At 45.7% G+C, this 15,610-nt stretch overlaps 1 protein-coding gene across 4 annotated transcripts in view; it reads right to left on the bottom strand.

Annotated features, from left to right (window-relative positions):
* Nucleotides 1-15,236, bottom strand: part of RP9 (RP9 pre-mRNA splicing factor) — a 35,041-nt gene extending 19,805 nt beyond the window's left edge. For 2 of the 4 annotated variants that reach the window (XM_084857920.1, XM_084857919.1), the window contains exons 1-5: nt 14,948-15,236; nt 11,839-11,869; nt 11,434-11,563; nt 8,714-8,805; nt 6,114-6,175 (exon numbers count right to left, since the gene is read on the bottom strand). In XM_084857920.1, coding sequence (XP_084714046.1) covers nt 6,114-6,175; nt 8,714-8,805; nt 11,434-11,563; nt 11,839-11,869; nt 14,948-15,144 — 512 coding nt within the window. In that variant the 5' untranslated portion in view covers nt 15,145-15,236. Of the gene's footprint in view, nt 1-3,954; nt 5,636-6,113; nt 6,176-8,713; nt 8,806-11,433; nt 11,564-11,838; nt 11,870-14,947 lie in introns of those variants that run through there. The other 2 variants (XM_084857918.1, XM_084857921.1) reach the window with 2 other exon arrangements.
* Nucleotides 15,237-15,610: the final 374 nt, after the last annotated feature.

Below are 15,610 nucleotides of genomic sequence, written 5' to 3'. Positions count from 1 at the left end.
GATGAAAGTGTTGTGGAAGCCACAAGCTAGTCTGAGAAAAATTAAATTTACATGTAGAGTTGAGGGAGGGAGGCTGCACTTTCAGAAAAACACTCCACACTTCCATCAGCAGTGAGACACCCAGTGTCAGCAGCGTTGTTTCCTCTGGACAAGACAGCACTGAAAACAGTTTTTAGTACCACGTTTCATCATTTACTTGTATATAGCCTACATGGATTAATTGGTCAATTCTAGTTCCTCTCAAGCTTCCAATATTTCCAATCTTAAGTTTGCAGGAAAATTCATAAACACGTCGATGTGTGTTTTTCCTAATATACCCCTTTTTGAAAGCAATTTTCTCCGATCATTTTGTAATTTTTGTGTTCTCACTAATATATGCATTTTTGTGCACAATTTCCCTTAATATATGCAGTTTTGTATGTACTGAAGAACTGAATCACAAAATTCAGAAGGGCAAATACTGAAGGAAAACTGCATGTCAGTTCATGCATTGGTTCAGGAATGTGGCTTCAGTAGGTTTGCATTAAAATTCAAACTGAACGAATTTCACCCCTATCCCTAGTCTGCCCACACCCAAATGACACAGGTTGGGATCTTAAACCTAGACCCATGGTATGCTATGACAAAATCTGCGTTTCCATAAGGGGGAATGAGCCATGAGACAGCAAGCCAGAGATTAGGGTAGTCGAATATTTGATTTATTACAAAGATAGAGTAAGTGCATGCAAGCACTCAGATTAGACCAGCAATTATTTGGTTAAAACCACAGGGCAGGTAGGAGATTGGGGGGGAGAACAAGTGAGATGGAGCAGCAGGCAAGTGAGATAGGAAGGTGGTGGTGGGAGAACTAATGCTAAATGAGGAAATGGACCTCAGGAAAGCTGAATCAGGTTAGAGAAAAGGAACCAACATGCCTCAAACAACTTGCTTGAGGCAGTACTGCTAGCTGGTTAGTGTTGGAGAGGTTCAAAAGGAAACACTAGAGCACAAATATTACATATTCCAGGGGGATGGAGATAGAAGGGGTCTGCTGTGAACCAGCCAGTGTAGTGTAGTGGTTAGAGTGTTGGACTGGAACTTGGGAGACCTGGGTTCTAGTCCCCTCTTGGCCGTAAAGCTCACTAGATGACTCTCCGCCTAACCTACCTCACGGGTTGTTGTGAGGATAAAACGGAGAGGAAGGGGGGCACGTGAGCCACCTTTTCCTTGAAGAATGTAATTGTAATAAATGAACTGGTCAATTGTCCCTTTCACTGAGGAATTGGTGTGGCATGTTATTCCTTGCAGATGGGATGCGGAATATGTGGTCCTCCAGAAGTTGTTGGACTCCAAATCCCATTAGTCCCAGCCAGCATGGTCAGTGATCAGGGATGATGGGAGTTGTGGCCCCCAGATGTTGTTGGTGTACATGTTCCCCACCCCTGCTTTCCAAGCTGAGAATGAGATAAGATGCCCTAACTCTTAGATGAAACAACCTGCAACTATTTTTGTATAGCTGTCCAGGAGAAAGGCTGTGATGGGGGGAACATGGGCACTGTCAAGCCCCTGATTCCCCTTGAGCTCCATATAGTCCGGAACTCTTCAAGAACTTGGTTTCTTCTTGATTTTTCTGAGATGGTACGAAAATACGAAAAGAGGGGTGAGGAGGAAAAATCCAGAAGAAAAAATCCATGGAAATCTAGTTGGGCAGTCTTCTTAAAAATACTTGGCTTTTTGAGGAAGGGCTTTCAGTAAAACAAAGGTGGGGAAAGGTATCTATAGAACCTGTGGCATTTTAGTTTTTCCCACTGCGAGTGGTGGGTGCAAAACTGTGTGTGGGATGCAAAAGGGCACCTTTTGGGTATCGCTTCCTAACCTTAGTGGGTGTTGCTGTATTTAATGTATTATTTCCGTTGATTTCCCAGGGCTTCCTGTATGGGGCTCTTTACCTCAGAGCGCTCCAAATAGCCACTCAATAGATGTATAGTGAGTCTCTAACACATAGGAAAAGAGTAGGGGAGTTTTACACTCTGGAGGTCCCGTGCCTGTAAAATAAAGAGTGGGAACGGCTCCTTTCCTCTAGGCCAACAGAGAAAAGCTAGCATACGCTCGCAACCTATTTTTTCGCTTCATGACCAGTTGTGTACTAGCTCCTTCTCAGGCAAAATGGACGTTTTGAATCCTACTCTCAAAACGGCAGGGCAGACTTTCCCAACTTGACACTGTTGAGATGTGTCTCTGCTATGCTGGCTGAGGATAATGGGAGTTGTAATCTAACCAGTGGAGGCTGGTGGCTCTGATGTCAGTGGGGCGGTGAATCTGCTCCAGGTTTCACTTAGAACTCTAAAGGAGCTATCCAAGATGCTTTGCACCTTGGATTGCTCCTTTAGAGTTCTGACTGGTTCTGAGTGAAACCTAGACCAGATTCACCACTCCACTGACATCGGAGCCACCAGCCTCCGACACATCTGGAGGCCATCAGGTTGGGGAAGGCTTGTTTAGTGAATCGGGCACTAGATATGAGCTGAGCAATCTTGGGCCACCTCTCTCTCGGCCAAGCCTACTTATTGAGAGAATAACTTTCCATACAAGCCACTCTGCTCTGTAATACAAATGTGACCAACAGGGCAGTACAGATTGTTGCATTTTCTCCCCATCAAAGTAATGGGAGTCAGATACGCCTATCTTCACCACACTACCTTCCTCTAGCTTAAAAAGAGATGGCATTTTACGTATTATTAAATGAGGGATGGGCACCTATTAAAGGGACCTTGCTACAATCATCACTGTGTGCAGCTCTGCCCTTAGAGCAGGGTTAGGGAACTTGAAGGTTAAGATAGCTGGAGGGCTACAACTCCCATCAACTCCAGACAGTTAAGACAGCTGGAGGGCTACAACTCCCATCAATGGTGAGGGACAATGGGAACTGAAGTCGAACAACATTTGGATGGCCACATGTTCCCTACCCCTGCCCTAGAGTGCTACCAGCTTGCGCTGTTTGCGGAGGGCGCTTCCATATGAACTCACAAGCTAAGCTGCACAACTTGCTTTTGAGAGGTTGGGAGTGTTAGCATGAGGGAATCTTGCATTATAATAACCTTTTAAAATGAAAGATCTTACTGACCCTATTCCTACCTGGTACTACAAAGCAGAAACTGCCAAAGGCCCAGACATGTTCACAACCTCCCCAAACAGCCCCTTTGCAGGACAAAGTCTAAGGATGCACTTCTTGACAGGTGAGGAGGTGCATGTAAAGCCTGGAGAGGTTTTGAAAGATTTTACAGCTGTCATTTTAAATGGCCATGTGGTGTGTCTCTTCCACAGAGTAAAAACCTGAAGCATCAGCTGCTGCTGCAGCATTAGCGTCTTCTTCATGTCTTCCTCTAAGATTGTGGCCCAAAGCTCCTATTGCCCTTTTGATGCTTTGCACGTCTGTCAAACACAACACAGATGGATGAGCAATTCTTTTCTTGGACAACCCAGCTGCACCACTGTTAACATTTCTATCCTTTTAAATCAAACTTATGGCCTGGCGGCATTGCATAATGATGTAGTCATTGCAACTACACTCAGGGAGCAATCCAATGGCTGCTAGGCAGCATCTAGATGGCCACGGGATATCTTGTTTTCTGAGAACTGACCTCCCCTCACTTCCGTGCTGCCCCGGAGGCAGCGCGGAACAAAGTCCGTGCTCGCAAGAGGAGTGCGGAGCAGCCGAAAAGGGGCATTCCGGGGCGGGCGGAAATGCCTGTGCGACACATCCTAGGTGTCGTACAGGCAGCCTCCTTCCTCGCTCCTGCGGCTACACAGCTGCAACTGGCTGTCTAGCAGAAAAAGCAGGGCGGGAGGAAACAGAGGGAATGATCCCCTCCATGCTTCTCCTGCCCTGCTTTGGATAGGTGGCTGCCTCCAAGTTCGGAGGCAGCCGCCTATCTGGATAGGATTGCGCCCTCAATGTCCCAAAGCAACTCATCTTACAGGAAATATTGTTTACTTTTTCAAGTCCCTTCCTAGCAGTCATACCAAACAGGCTTACAATATATTTTTTAAAAAAACTACCGGCAAGATGGATGTTAACGCTTGTGGGTTCAATTCAGTAGGGCAGCAAAATTATTTTAAGTGCTCTCAAAAACGGAAGAAACAAAATAGGATGCACAGAAGGCCAGACTGAAATCACAGCTCAGCTTTCTAGTGTCTTAAGGCCAATGCAAACTCTGGCGTATGCCTTGGCTGTGATAAAGCCCACCTCCTTAATTAACATTAAAAGGAGGTGTCATAAGTGGCTTTGGATTTACATCATTTTGCCCTATTAAAAGAAAAGGCTTGTCATGGATACATGAAGAGCTGAAGTACAGAATTAACAACACAGACAACAACCTACCAGTAATTCACATGGCATGGAGAGCTTCAAGTCAGGCCTGCACAACTTGTGATCCAGCAAGCCAAAAGCAGCCCAGCATGGTCACCTGGCAGCCCCTTCTATTACAATTCCAGTTCTAGTTCCAGGCAGATTGCCCAAACAGGAGGTTTCTTGAACTCCTGATAGTCCGTCATATATGGCTAGTGGACTGTGTTTAGCTTGTGGAGTTGCAAGCCGGGCAGGCTGACTTAAGTTAAAGAAAGAACTCTGTTAACATTAAAGTTCAACAGGAGCCATAGTGTCTTCTTGAGCTGTAGCAGACAAACCACTGTTTCTGTGACAGTAATGGTCTGTGTTGAATCACACAGTTTTAAAACAGAAGTTCAGCTAAAGGCAGTTAGAGTAAAGTCCACACCAAGCCCCTCTTTAGTTCTCTTTTCTCCTAGCTTTTGCCTCAGTCTGACTGGCCAGAACAATTGTTCGTTAACCTTCATCCAACGAATCCTGAGCCTTGGCCATCTGGAGTACTACAGAGACCTTGCTTATGTGAACCTAAAAGATTTCTGTATATTCTCCTAGGCCATGACCAAGAGGTATTTGTGAACACTGTTGGAGTTACTTTGCAAGTTTCCCTGCTGGCAGCTTTTCCCACCTGTGGACCTCAAGGCTGAGTTTTAAAGTCTTGGTAGGCTAAAAAAAGAAGCCTAATGCTAAAATGAAAAGTCACAAGAGGGGGAAAATAGCATGTGCATACCACAGGCAATTTCTCCTACTGATAGCTCTTCTACCAAACAACCAAACCTTCTTTCTTTCTTTTTTTACAGTCAAGCGAGGTGAAAAATGCAATGTGGAGATGCAGTGGGAGGACCTCTAGATGGGGCAACTCACAAAATAACACCAAGGCTGCACATGAATGGCCTGTGGATTGTGCCTTGAAACTATTCCAAAGCCCTTTGGGGAGGACTATTCTTTGGATGCTTCACAACACATCACAAGTTTAACACTGCGGTGACGTCTCCTCAGTCTGACTCAGATGACTTTTTTTGATTTAGAAGATTTGTGCTTTCTCTTCTTCTTTTTCTTTTCTTTCTTCTTTCTCTTTTTCTTGCATTTTTCATGACACTCTGAAGAACTAGAACTGTCACTGCTGCTGCTGTCTTCGTCTGAAGTGGAGTCCTCCAGCAGCTGCTTCAACTGTTGTATCCTAAATAAATGCATAAATGGCCAACGCAAGATGAAATTCTCCCTTTGCTTGGGTGGGCAAACGGCTTGTTTCTTTTTTACTTGGATATCAGCCTTGAAATGGAAACATGATAACCACATTATGATGTAGAATAGTGAAGGAATTTCCCCTCAAATTGGCACTCCATTTTTAAACCATCATCATTAAATGGGAAGTAAAGAAATGTAGTGGCTCTCATGGTGAACTGCGAATCAGGAATTTCTGAGTTTCAAGTAACTTCAGCTCACCCCATTCACCAGAATCGCCTGACTCTCTCTGTGTAGCATTTTCAGGGAGCAGGAGGGGTTGCCGTGGGATGGAGGGGGTAGGGAAGTCCACTTCTGCTGGTGCAGTTGATCCAGATTAAATCTGGATCCATCCCCACATACACAGTGTTTTGAACAATAAGTTCTGTTGAACACTAAGTGCTGTTGTTGCTGTTATTATTATTATTAATAATAATAACAACAACAAATTATTAGTAGTAATAATAATAAATGATGATGGACCAGGTTTAAAACAGGACCAGGTTTAAAACAGAACCAGACTTACCGCATTTCTTTCTCATGGCGCTTGTTTTCCCTTATTATATCATACATGGGGTCTTCGTGTGCCTTGAAAACAAAATTACCAGCATAACTTCTTACAATCCCTTTGTTTTAAACAATCCCTGAAGTCAAAAAACACTGCATTTCCTAGGGACACAAGCAAAGATCTAATCAGCCTATCTTAAGTCAACATCCTCATGCACAATCATTAGTGATGGTTTCATCCATATAAACTGCTCTCCTCTGATTTATGGAGTCAGATCGAGAGACCTGCTGGATGCAGGTTGGGAGGGAAGCAACTTAATGTGTACAAAATGTTCAAGTGTCACATTTCCGCAGGAATCTGAGCAGCAGGAGCACTCTCAAGAAATGAACCCATGCTTCAAATGTAACGTGTGAATTGGCCTTAATCAAGTCAAAGAGCTGGTTCAGGTGTAACTATTTCAGTCCAATAAACCCATACATGCCCTCGTCTCTCGTGAGCAGTAATGTAATACTTCCAGAATTTGTTAAACCACAGTTTCCCATTACAAAGTGAACTGATCCTGGTTTGTAATTCTGGTTGGTAGTCAGAGCTTAAACTACCATTTCCCATGATTTATCATACTAAGATTCTTACGCCTGAACTGGGCCAAAGAAAATGAGTATGCTATTTTATACCTAATTTCTAATTCTTTTGAGCTATGAATGCCAAAAATGAAATGTGATGGTGTACTCAAAATTTAGAATATAAAGCAATATAACAGTTATGGGTTTTTTTAAAATGTGGTCATTCAAATTTGTAGTGCTTACCTGCATTATCTGGTTTTTAGTTTAGCCAAAATGACTCAACACAGAATGTCTACTTTTGTTGTCTCCCCCAAATACGTAATTAGCAGGGCACCTCTAGGTTACACCAGCTTTTAATGATCACTTATCTGGTCACCTGTGATGAATATGAATTGCCCCCTGGCAACCAGGTATGGAAACTGTACAAAACTTGGTTTGCTTAGGGTGTTTTTGGGACACAGATGGCTAGTACAGGGATGGGCGGTCAAGCAGACCCAACTGGGTGAGCTAGGAAACATTTTTACAGACTAGAAACTTGTGTGCATTTATATGCAAGGTACACAGTACTCATAAACAAATAATACTTAGGGGGAATAACATCACAGCTAAACATGTTAGCAACTAGCTAAAGTTGGTTAGCAACTAGCTAAATGATATTGGTTTCTAGCCAATATCATTTAGCTCTATTTAATGCTGTTTCCCCCGTGCAATTAGAGCTTGCTTTTTCATGTAAACAACAGCTAGAAATGATATAAAGTTGCTCTGAGATGATGTGGAGGATATTTGTGGTCATTTTAAAAAACACACACACAAAAACTAACTCAGTTGCCCAGGAGGAAGATTCAATGCATTGAGCCAACAGCGCTGGGTGGCATCCCATAGCAAATTGTGAGTTAATTAACACATGAATTGCAGGGACACGCAACATGCCTGAGCCACATGCAAGCCACTTCCTGTTCCCATTAACAACCCTCGAATGCCACATGGCAAAGTGTCAAGTTTGCATGGGGGACATTTCTTTGTTCAGGCCATTTTGCTTCTGGTTATAACAGGGTGTGGAAAGGGAAATACGACCATTCCTTCTGATGGTAGCTTTCCTTTGTTAAAATGGTAAGTTATCTGACATTTCCTTCAATATTTCAAACAGCAAGCTTTTTGCAATATGGCACATTGTTTAAATGTATGTGATCCTGGGTATTTTGTTGCACTGGTGAAAGCTCATCGGTCACACCAGTACACTGTTAAAAGAGCTCCTGCAACCCATCTTAATCCACTTTTTGCAAGTGGATCAGGCTGTTAGTTTAAACCCCAGATAAGCGTAAAAGATTTGTGCATCAGGGTAGAACTACACATTATCTTGATGTGGGGGTGTACAAAGCATTTGTGTGTGTATATGTGTGTGAGGGGAATTCCTCCATGAGAACTTGTTGAAAATAAATTAATGAATAGATGGACTGGGTGCTTAACCCCTCCTGCACCCACAGATTCTCTCCTGTAAAACCTCCTTCCAGGCTCTTTTCCCCATAGCTGGGCTTACTTACAGCTTTTGTACGTAGGCGGGGATAAAACTTTAACAATATGAGGCAACTGATGGGGGACAGGGGTCATTAAACAGCAGCAATTGTTCATTAATTTTTTATTATTGTGTTTTTACTGCTGGGAAGAGGGAGAAGCCTTTGTGGGATTTTCTGCCTCAGGTGCCAAAATAATTTGACTGGACTTGGGTAATATGGCTATACACCTTGACTGGGGTGGGGCACAACATTTGCTGCTCTCCCTCAGGCAACAAAATGTCCTGGGCCGGCCCTGAGCTTGGGGAAGGGAGCTACTTGCTGGGGAAAATCAATAGGTAAGAAAAGATTAAGCAACCCCGTCTGCTGATTCTCCCCTGCATGTGCCTCTCCTCAGTCCCCACAACAGCACTGGGCAGACGTTGTTAGGTTCCCTCATAACATTTAGTTTTGCCCTCAGACTGAAAGAAGTAAAACTGTCAGACGCAATAATTTAGCAGAATTTCCAGAACCTTCAAAATTAATGCTGCAATAATTTACTTACTACTCTGAATTGTTCTAGCTTCTGATTGCCTTTAATAAAGAACGGGCATTCTTTATCCCCTGTTCTGTGTCCATAGCGTTTACATCTCCAGCCTTGAGGAGAAAATAAAATAAAAATCCTCTTTAAGAACTTTTAAATATGGTTCTGCACAAGAAAAGAAAGGAAAACTTCAGTTATCTTTTTAAAAACAACAATAACAGCACAGAACTTCATACCTGCTTGACTTTTGTTCAGAACAGAACTATTTGTTGTTTGCCCTCAGGGGACTGAAGAGCTTCCTGTTCTTGCCCCTCTGAGGGAAGGAAGGCTGAGTGAGGGGAAAGGCAGGGCAAACTTCCAGCTCCCTCCAAAGCTATTAGACCAGGGGTGGGGAACCTGCGGCCCTCCAGACGTTGTTGGACTACACCTCCCACGAAACCTGTCCATGTTGGCTGGAGCTGATGGGAGTTGGAGTCCAATGTTTAGAGGGCCACAGGCTCCCCATCCGTTTTAGGCTGTCCCTTTGCCAGGAGAAGGAGAATAACAGTGCAGTTCTATGCATGACTACTCAGAAATAAGTCCAATTGAGTTCAATGGAACTTACTCCTGGGAAAGTAAGTCTAGGATTGTAGCCCCACAGTGCAATCCTAGACGTGTCTACTCAGAGCTAAGTCCATTGAGTTCAATGGAACTTACTCCCAGGAAAGTAAGTTTAGGATTGGAGCCTCACAGTGCAATCCTAGGCATGTTTACTCAGAGGTAAGTCCAACTGCGTTCAACTGAGTTTGCTCCCAGGTAAGTAGGCATAGGATTGCAGCCTAAATCATGCAAATATAGACAAACATATTGAATGTGAATCATTTATACAGACTACAGAATTTAGCATTCTTGGCATCGAACGTTGATTTGTCGAGGGGTAGAGAGTAAGACAGGACACAGTAGCTACCATCCTGTTCCAAACCTACATTGGGTTAGAACATAAGAAGAGCCGTGCTGGATCAGACTAAGGGTCCATCTACTCCAGCATTCTGTTCACACAGTGGCCAACCAGCTGCCAACCAGGAACCCACAAGCAGGACACAAGTGCAACAGCTGGATCCAGACTTAGTGATAAATAAAATAGACCCATTGAAATCAATGGGACTTAAGTTAGTCATGACTCACTTAAATTCTACTGGTCAATAGGTCTACTCGAAGTATTCCTCACACAGCGCTTTTATCCCGCGATTGAGATTGCTCCTTCACAGAAGTTTGCGGGCTCTTTACATGATGCCGTGACCCTGCCGTGTCCCTCCTGTACTAAATGCCCTTTGTTCCGTTTTTAAAGAGATCGCAGATAATGAGCTATCAAATTACCCTGTTGTGTTCCGCTTCAGTTTTCTCCATGAAAAGAGTTAAAGCGGCAAGAAGAGGAGTGAGATCAATGAAAGATAATGGAAGACTCAGATACGGGGAGAAGGAGGGGGGAAGGGAAGCACGTGTAAAGGGAGTCAGTGGTGATCCTGCATTTAAAAAGGAAGCAATAAGCCCTGTTTTAAATGCAGGATTTTAGGCTGGTGTAGAAATGCCCTATGACTGAATCGGCATTGGCCATTTTCAGCAACGCCTTTCCTAAACCATCCTAGACCTCCTTGTCTGCAAATCTGTTGGCACCTGACTCTCCACACTGCATCCTCACTACATCTTCCCAGCCTGCCATCTCTGTCTTATCTAACTTACATCTACACTCTCTGGTAAGAGCTGTTTCAACAGTCCTTGACAGCTAACCAGTCTGGAAGGTCATTTTACTGCTTGTTAATCAGTACCTCAGATTTGACAGTGCATACTCCTGTGTCTACATTCCCCCCACCCCCCAATTCCCTAAATGCTGTAAAGAGATTGATTTATGTTATTCTATAAATGCATTTTAATATAAGTAACATATAAATGCATATGTTATTTATAAATGCATTTTAATACTGCTTTTCGGCCCTAACAAGGCCCCCCAAAGCAGTTTACATAACAAGAAAACAAACAAGACACCATTAAATAACAAAAAATAAAACTAAGGTCTTAAAATGGAAATGAGCAGAGCGAAAATCTTTAATCCTATATTAAAAACCAAGAGGAATAAAAATGCTTCCACTGCCGAATGAAATGCCATCAGAAATGGGGTTAGTCTCACTTCCTTTGGGAGTGAATTTCGTAACTGGGTGCTACCACAGAAAAGGCCCTGCCTCACATTCCCACCAACTAAGGGTGCAATCCTACTGGCTGCCTCTGAACTTGGAGGTGACCGCCTATCCAATACAGGGAAGGAGAAACACGGAGGGGATCGTCCCCTCCACACTTCAGCCACCCTGCATTTGCGGCTAGACAGCTGATTTTGGCTGTCTAGCTGTGGGAAGGTGGAACAGGGGAAGCAGTTGCCGGACAACACATAGGATGTGTCATACCGGCACTTCCACCTTCCCCGCCCCGGAATGCCCCTAGGAATGCCCCATTTTGGCCACTCTCCACTCCTCTTCTGAGTGAGGAGTGCGGGGCCGTTCCATGCTGCCAATGAAGCTGCGCTGGGGGGGTGGGGGGCAGTTCTTAGGGAACTGACTTCCGAGCACGAGCTCCAAGGTCGGTTGCCGGAAACCAACGTATCCTAAGGCCAACTAGCCACTGACTAGCAGCCACAGGATTGCTCCCTAAACCTCTTTTGGTAGCGGTACATGTAAGAGAGTCTCTGTAATCTAGACACTCGCCTCACTTACATTGCATAACTTTGACCTCTTTCCCTAATGGCATCCAGAGCCCTTTTGTGGGAGCATGTGCTAGGAATTCTCGTGCATTTTCATTGCCAGGTACGTCAGGAATGCAGTCCTCTGGTTTAGTCTCATCTTCCTGCATAAGAAAATAAATAAATAAAGCTGTGAAAATAAAATAAAGCAGTGGGCAAGATACTTCTCTCTGGGAGAAGCTCAGTGGATGCATATTGGTTCAAACTCTGATCTAGAGGCAAATGTTAGCCACGGGGTAGCCACCAATAAGCTCACCTCATGGGACATGCAACCACACAGGCAGCTTGGTGGTAACCCATGGTAACAATTAAAAAGTACCTTTAAAACAGATTTGTTGAATTTTTCTTTTGAAAATGCCTTTACTGCTTTCCAACATACCTTAATTAGCCCTGGAGGAAGTTTCTCATAACTGAAAAATAGAAAAAAAAATACACCGTTAGTAAAAAAAATTTTAAATTTTTAAGCAAGGCAGAATATTAAACTGAAATAAAAATGGGGGAAGGGATTTTCTTTTTTTCAAAAAGTACCTTATCACTCAAATGCTTTCACTTTCCCTGCTGGAACTCCCCCCTACCCCACCCCAGCAAGCAGATTCAGAATATGATCCATTTAAGATGCTGCCTTTTCGAATGAACCAAAAAAGGTACCCTCTGACAAGTCACAGAGTTCTGTCTAATCTTGACCTGCTTTTGGCTGAAAATGACAGCTTCAAGATACCATTTCACAGCATTACCTTATTTGTCAGAAATGTAAAAGCTTTCTTTTCTTGAAACTGCAGCCGCCTTGTAAAAAACAGCATGATGGTTTATTTTCTCTACTTTGTCACTACTGATAAATGTCATAAGCTTATCTTACTGCCAGAACTGCAGTATCAACCTAGGAAGCTGCCTTATAACAAGTCAGATCATTGGTACATCTGTTGTTGACACTGACCAACAGCGGCTCTCGGCGGTTTCAGGCAGGAGCTTTCCCAGCCCTACCTGGAGATGTTGGGGATTAAACCTGGGGCCTTCTGCCTGCAAAGCAGGTGCTCTTCCCACTGAGCTATGGCCCCTCCCAACTTGGAAGTCTGTCTATTGCTTAAAAGAATTCTGTGTCACTGATTTGAAAGGCTGTGCTGTTTTACAGACAGGAACACTGTGGTAATTTGGCACCAGACAACTCTGGTCTGCAAAGCCAGCCAAGGGTAAAAACAGCACTAAAGAGAACGTAAGAAGAGCCTGGCTGGATCAGACTAAAGGCCTATGAGGATCAAGGTTCTGTTTCCACAGTGATCAGCCAGATGTCTACGGGAAGGCTACAAGCAGGACATGAGTGTAACAACACCCTTCACTTGTGCCCCCCAACAACTGCTATACAGAGGCATACTCTATATGGCACTGGAGCCAGCATTTTGACTAGTAGCCATGGGCAGGCTCGACCTCCATGAATTTGTCTAATCCACTTTTAAAGCCGTTCAAGTTGGTGGCCATCACTACCTCTTCAGGGAGTGAACTCCACAGTTTAACTATGTGCTAGGTGAAGAAGTACTTCCTTTTGTCAGTCCAGAATTTCCCTTGCTAAGCCAGTGTGGTGTAGTGGCTAGAGTGTTGGACAGGGAGCCGGGAGGTCTGGGTTCTAGTCCCCACTCAGCCATGGAAGCTCACTGGGTGACTTTGGGCCAGTCACAGACTCTCAGCCCAACCCACCTCACAGGGTTGTTGTTGTGAGGATAAAATGGAGAGAAGAAGGATAATGTAAGCCGCCTTGGGTTCCGTGCAAGAGGAAAAAAGGTGGGATATAAATGCAATAAATAAATAAATAAATAAGTAAGTCACCATCCCTGAAAAGGCTATGTCCAGATGATAGAACTAAAACAGAAACAGAGGAGAAAGACCTGAAAGAAGAGATGATTAAGATGGAGAGTTGCCAAGACCCTGTGACTCTAACTGGACCAGCACTGATTGGTACAGTAAAGTTCCATTGATTATGCATGACAGTAACAAAACGGGCCCCAATTGCCTACAAAACGGTGGTCTGGACGTATCCAGGAGCTCGCCACCAATGCTTACAGGGGTTGAGGACATCAAGGAAGCCTTGAGCCCAGGGTTTCTCTTTTCTGTTTTTACAAAAATAACAGTAGTTAAGCACTACATGGCACCAGCAATGAGCAGACAGAGTCACAACATGGGGTAGCGTAGAGCTGTAAGGGGAGACATGATTGAGGTGCATAAAATTATGCATGGGCTGGAGAAAGTGGATGGGGAGAAGATTTTCTTCCCCTCATATCATACTGGAACCTAGGGTCATCCTCTGAAGCTGAATGATGAGGGATTCAGGGCAGACAGAACAAAATACTTCTTCACGCAGCACATAAACAATGGAATTTGCTTCCTCAAGATATGGTGACAGCCACAAATTTAGACAGCTTTAAAGGGGGATTAGACAAATACATGGAGGATAAGACTTCCCATGGCTACTAATCACCATGGATATATATTATCTCCAGGATCAGAGGAAGCATAGCTCCTCATGCCACTCCCTAGGGAACACAAGCGAGAGGATGGCATTGCACTTGTATCCTGCTTCCCATGGGCATCTGGTTGCCCACTATGGGAAACAGGATGCTGGACTAAGTAGGCCTTTGGCCTGATCCAGCATGACTCTCCTTATGTTCCCTCCAAATACCCCGTAGAAATATTCTAATGGTGGGATTTGTTCATATCCATTCAGGGTATGACTCATCATCATATATGGGGGTGGGAAAGATTTCTCCTGGGGTCTGATGAACTGGTGTCTCTTGGGGGCTTCCTGGGTCTTTCTCTTCCCTTGCAGGGCCATGTAGGAACATAGGAAGCTGCCTTATACTGAGTTGGACCGTTGGTCAATCTAGCCCAGCGCTGTCAACACTGGCTGGCAGCAGTGGTCCTCCAATGTTTCAGGCAGGAGCTTTTCCTGCCCTACCTGGAGATGCTGGGAATCGAGCCTGGGACATTCTGCATCCAAAGCATGTGCTCTACCACTGAGCCACGGCCCCAATGCGGCTTGCATGAGCCATCCGGCGATGACCTTTCTGTGGCATCCTGCTCTAGGCTTGTGGCACAGGGTGGCTTGAATTGGGTAGCTCATGAGGAATGGGGTGCTGGGGGTCCTGCCTTTGCAGGAGAGTGGCTTTCTTTAGTTTGTTCTGCTTCCATGAGCCTGTGGTTTCTAGTAACAAACCGGCTGATAGCTGCACATCCCTAATCCAGTGGGGAACCAGAGCCAGTGTGCTGGAGTAGACAGAACATTCGATTTGGACCGGGTCTGGGAGATCCAGGTTAAAATCCTCACTCAGCAGCAGTAAAGCTGACTGGGTAAGCTTGGGCCAGTAGCGCTCTCTCTCTCTCTCTCTCTCTCTCTCTCAGCCTAGCCTACCTCACAGGGTTGTTGTGAGGATAACTAACTGGGGAGATCCTGAGCTCCCCGGGAGGCGAGACTAAGAAACAGACGGCGAGTGTCGCCTTACAAGGACTCCAGGTGCTGGATCTGCTGGATCTGCTGCACTTCGCGTTTCTTCCTCTTCTGCTCCTTCCGCTCCTGCCCTTTACCGCCCCCGCCGGAGCTGCTGCTGGGCCGGGGCTCGCTGTGGCTCCGGTGCCGCTTGCGGCGGCGGCTGCTGCTGCTGCTGCCCCGGGCCTCCTCGCGCCTGCTGCCCTGCGACATGGTGGGAAGCGCGGGCTGCCGCGGAGAGCCGACGCACCGCGGCCGGGCAGCAGGGATCGGCCCGCCACGCCGAGCTCAGCCTCCGCCGGCCCGCCTCCCGCTGTCACTTCCAGGCGGAGGTGAAGCAGGCACTTCCTCCGGGCTGCCGGGCCTCCCTCCATCGAGGCAGCGCCCCCTCCTCCTCCTCCCACTCCGCTGGACGGAGCGGGGCCGCTCTTCCGGGCGTGTCGGCGGCGGGAGCCGCGGGGGAGCGCAAGAGGGGCGGAGCGGCGCTTCCAGTAGATTTAGGGCGCTGTCGGTGGGGTTGTGCTCTGAGCCACGGTCATCCCGTTGTAGCCTCGGCGCAAGTGCTATGAACCCGCGCGCACAGCTGGTGGCTCTTTCGGGGTTCGCGTTGTGACTTCGCGGGGGGTCCTTTGGAGCAGGGCCTTAGCTCCACAGCAGTGGAAGCCCCGCTGCAGCAGCG

This window comes from Heloderma suspectum, chromosome 5, assembly GCF_057233095.1.
Source record: "Heloderma suspectum isolate Gila_16-S chromosome 5, 16-S_ref, whole genome shotgun sequence".
Classification (NCBI taxonomy): Eukaryota; Metazoa; Chordata; class Lepidosauria; order Squamata; family Helodermatidae; genus Heloderma; species Heloderma suspectum.
The sequence above is the reverse complement of the archived record's forward strand: the minus strand, read 5'-3'. Positions and strand labels throughout refer to the sequence as shown.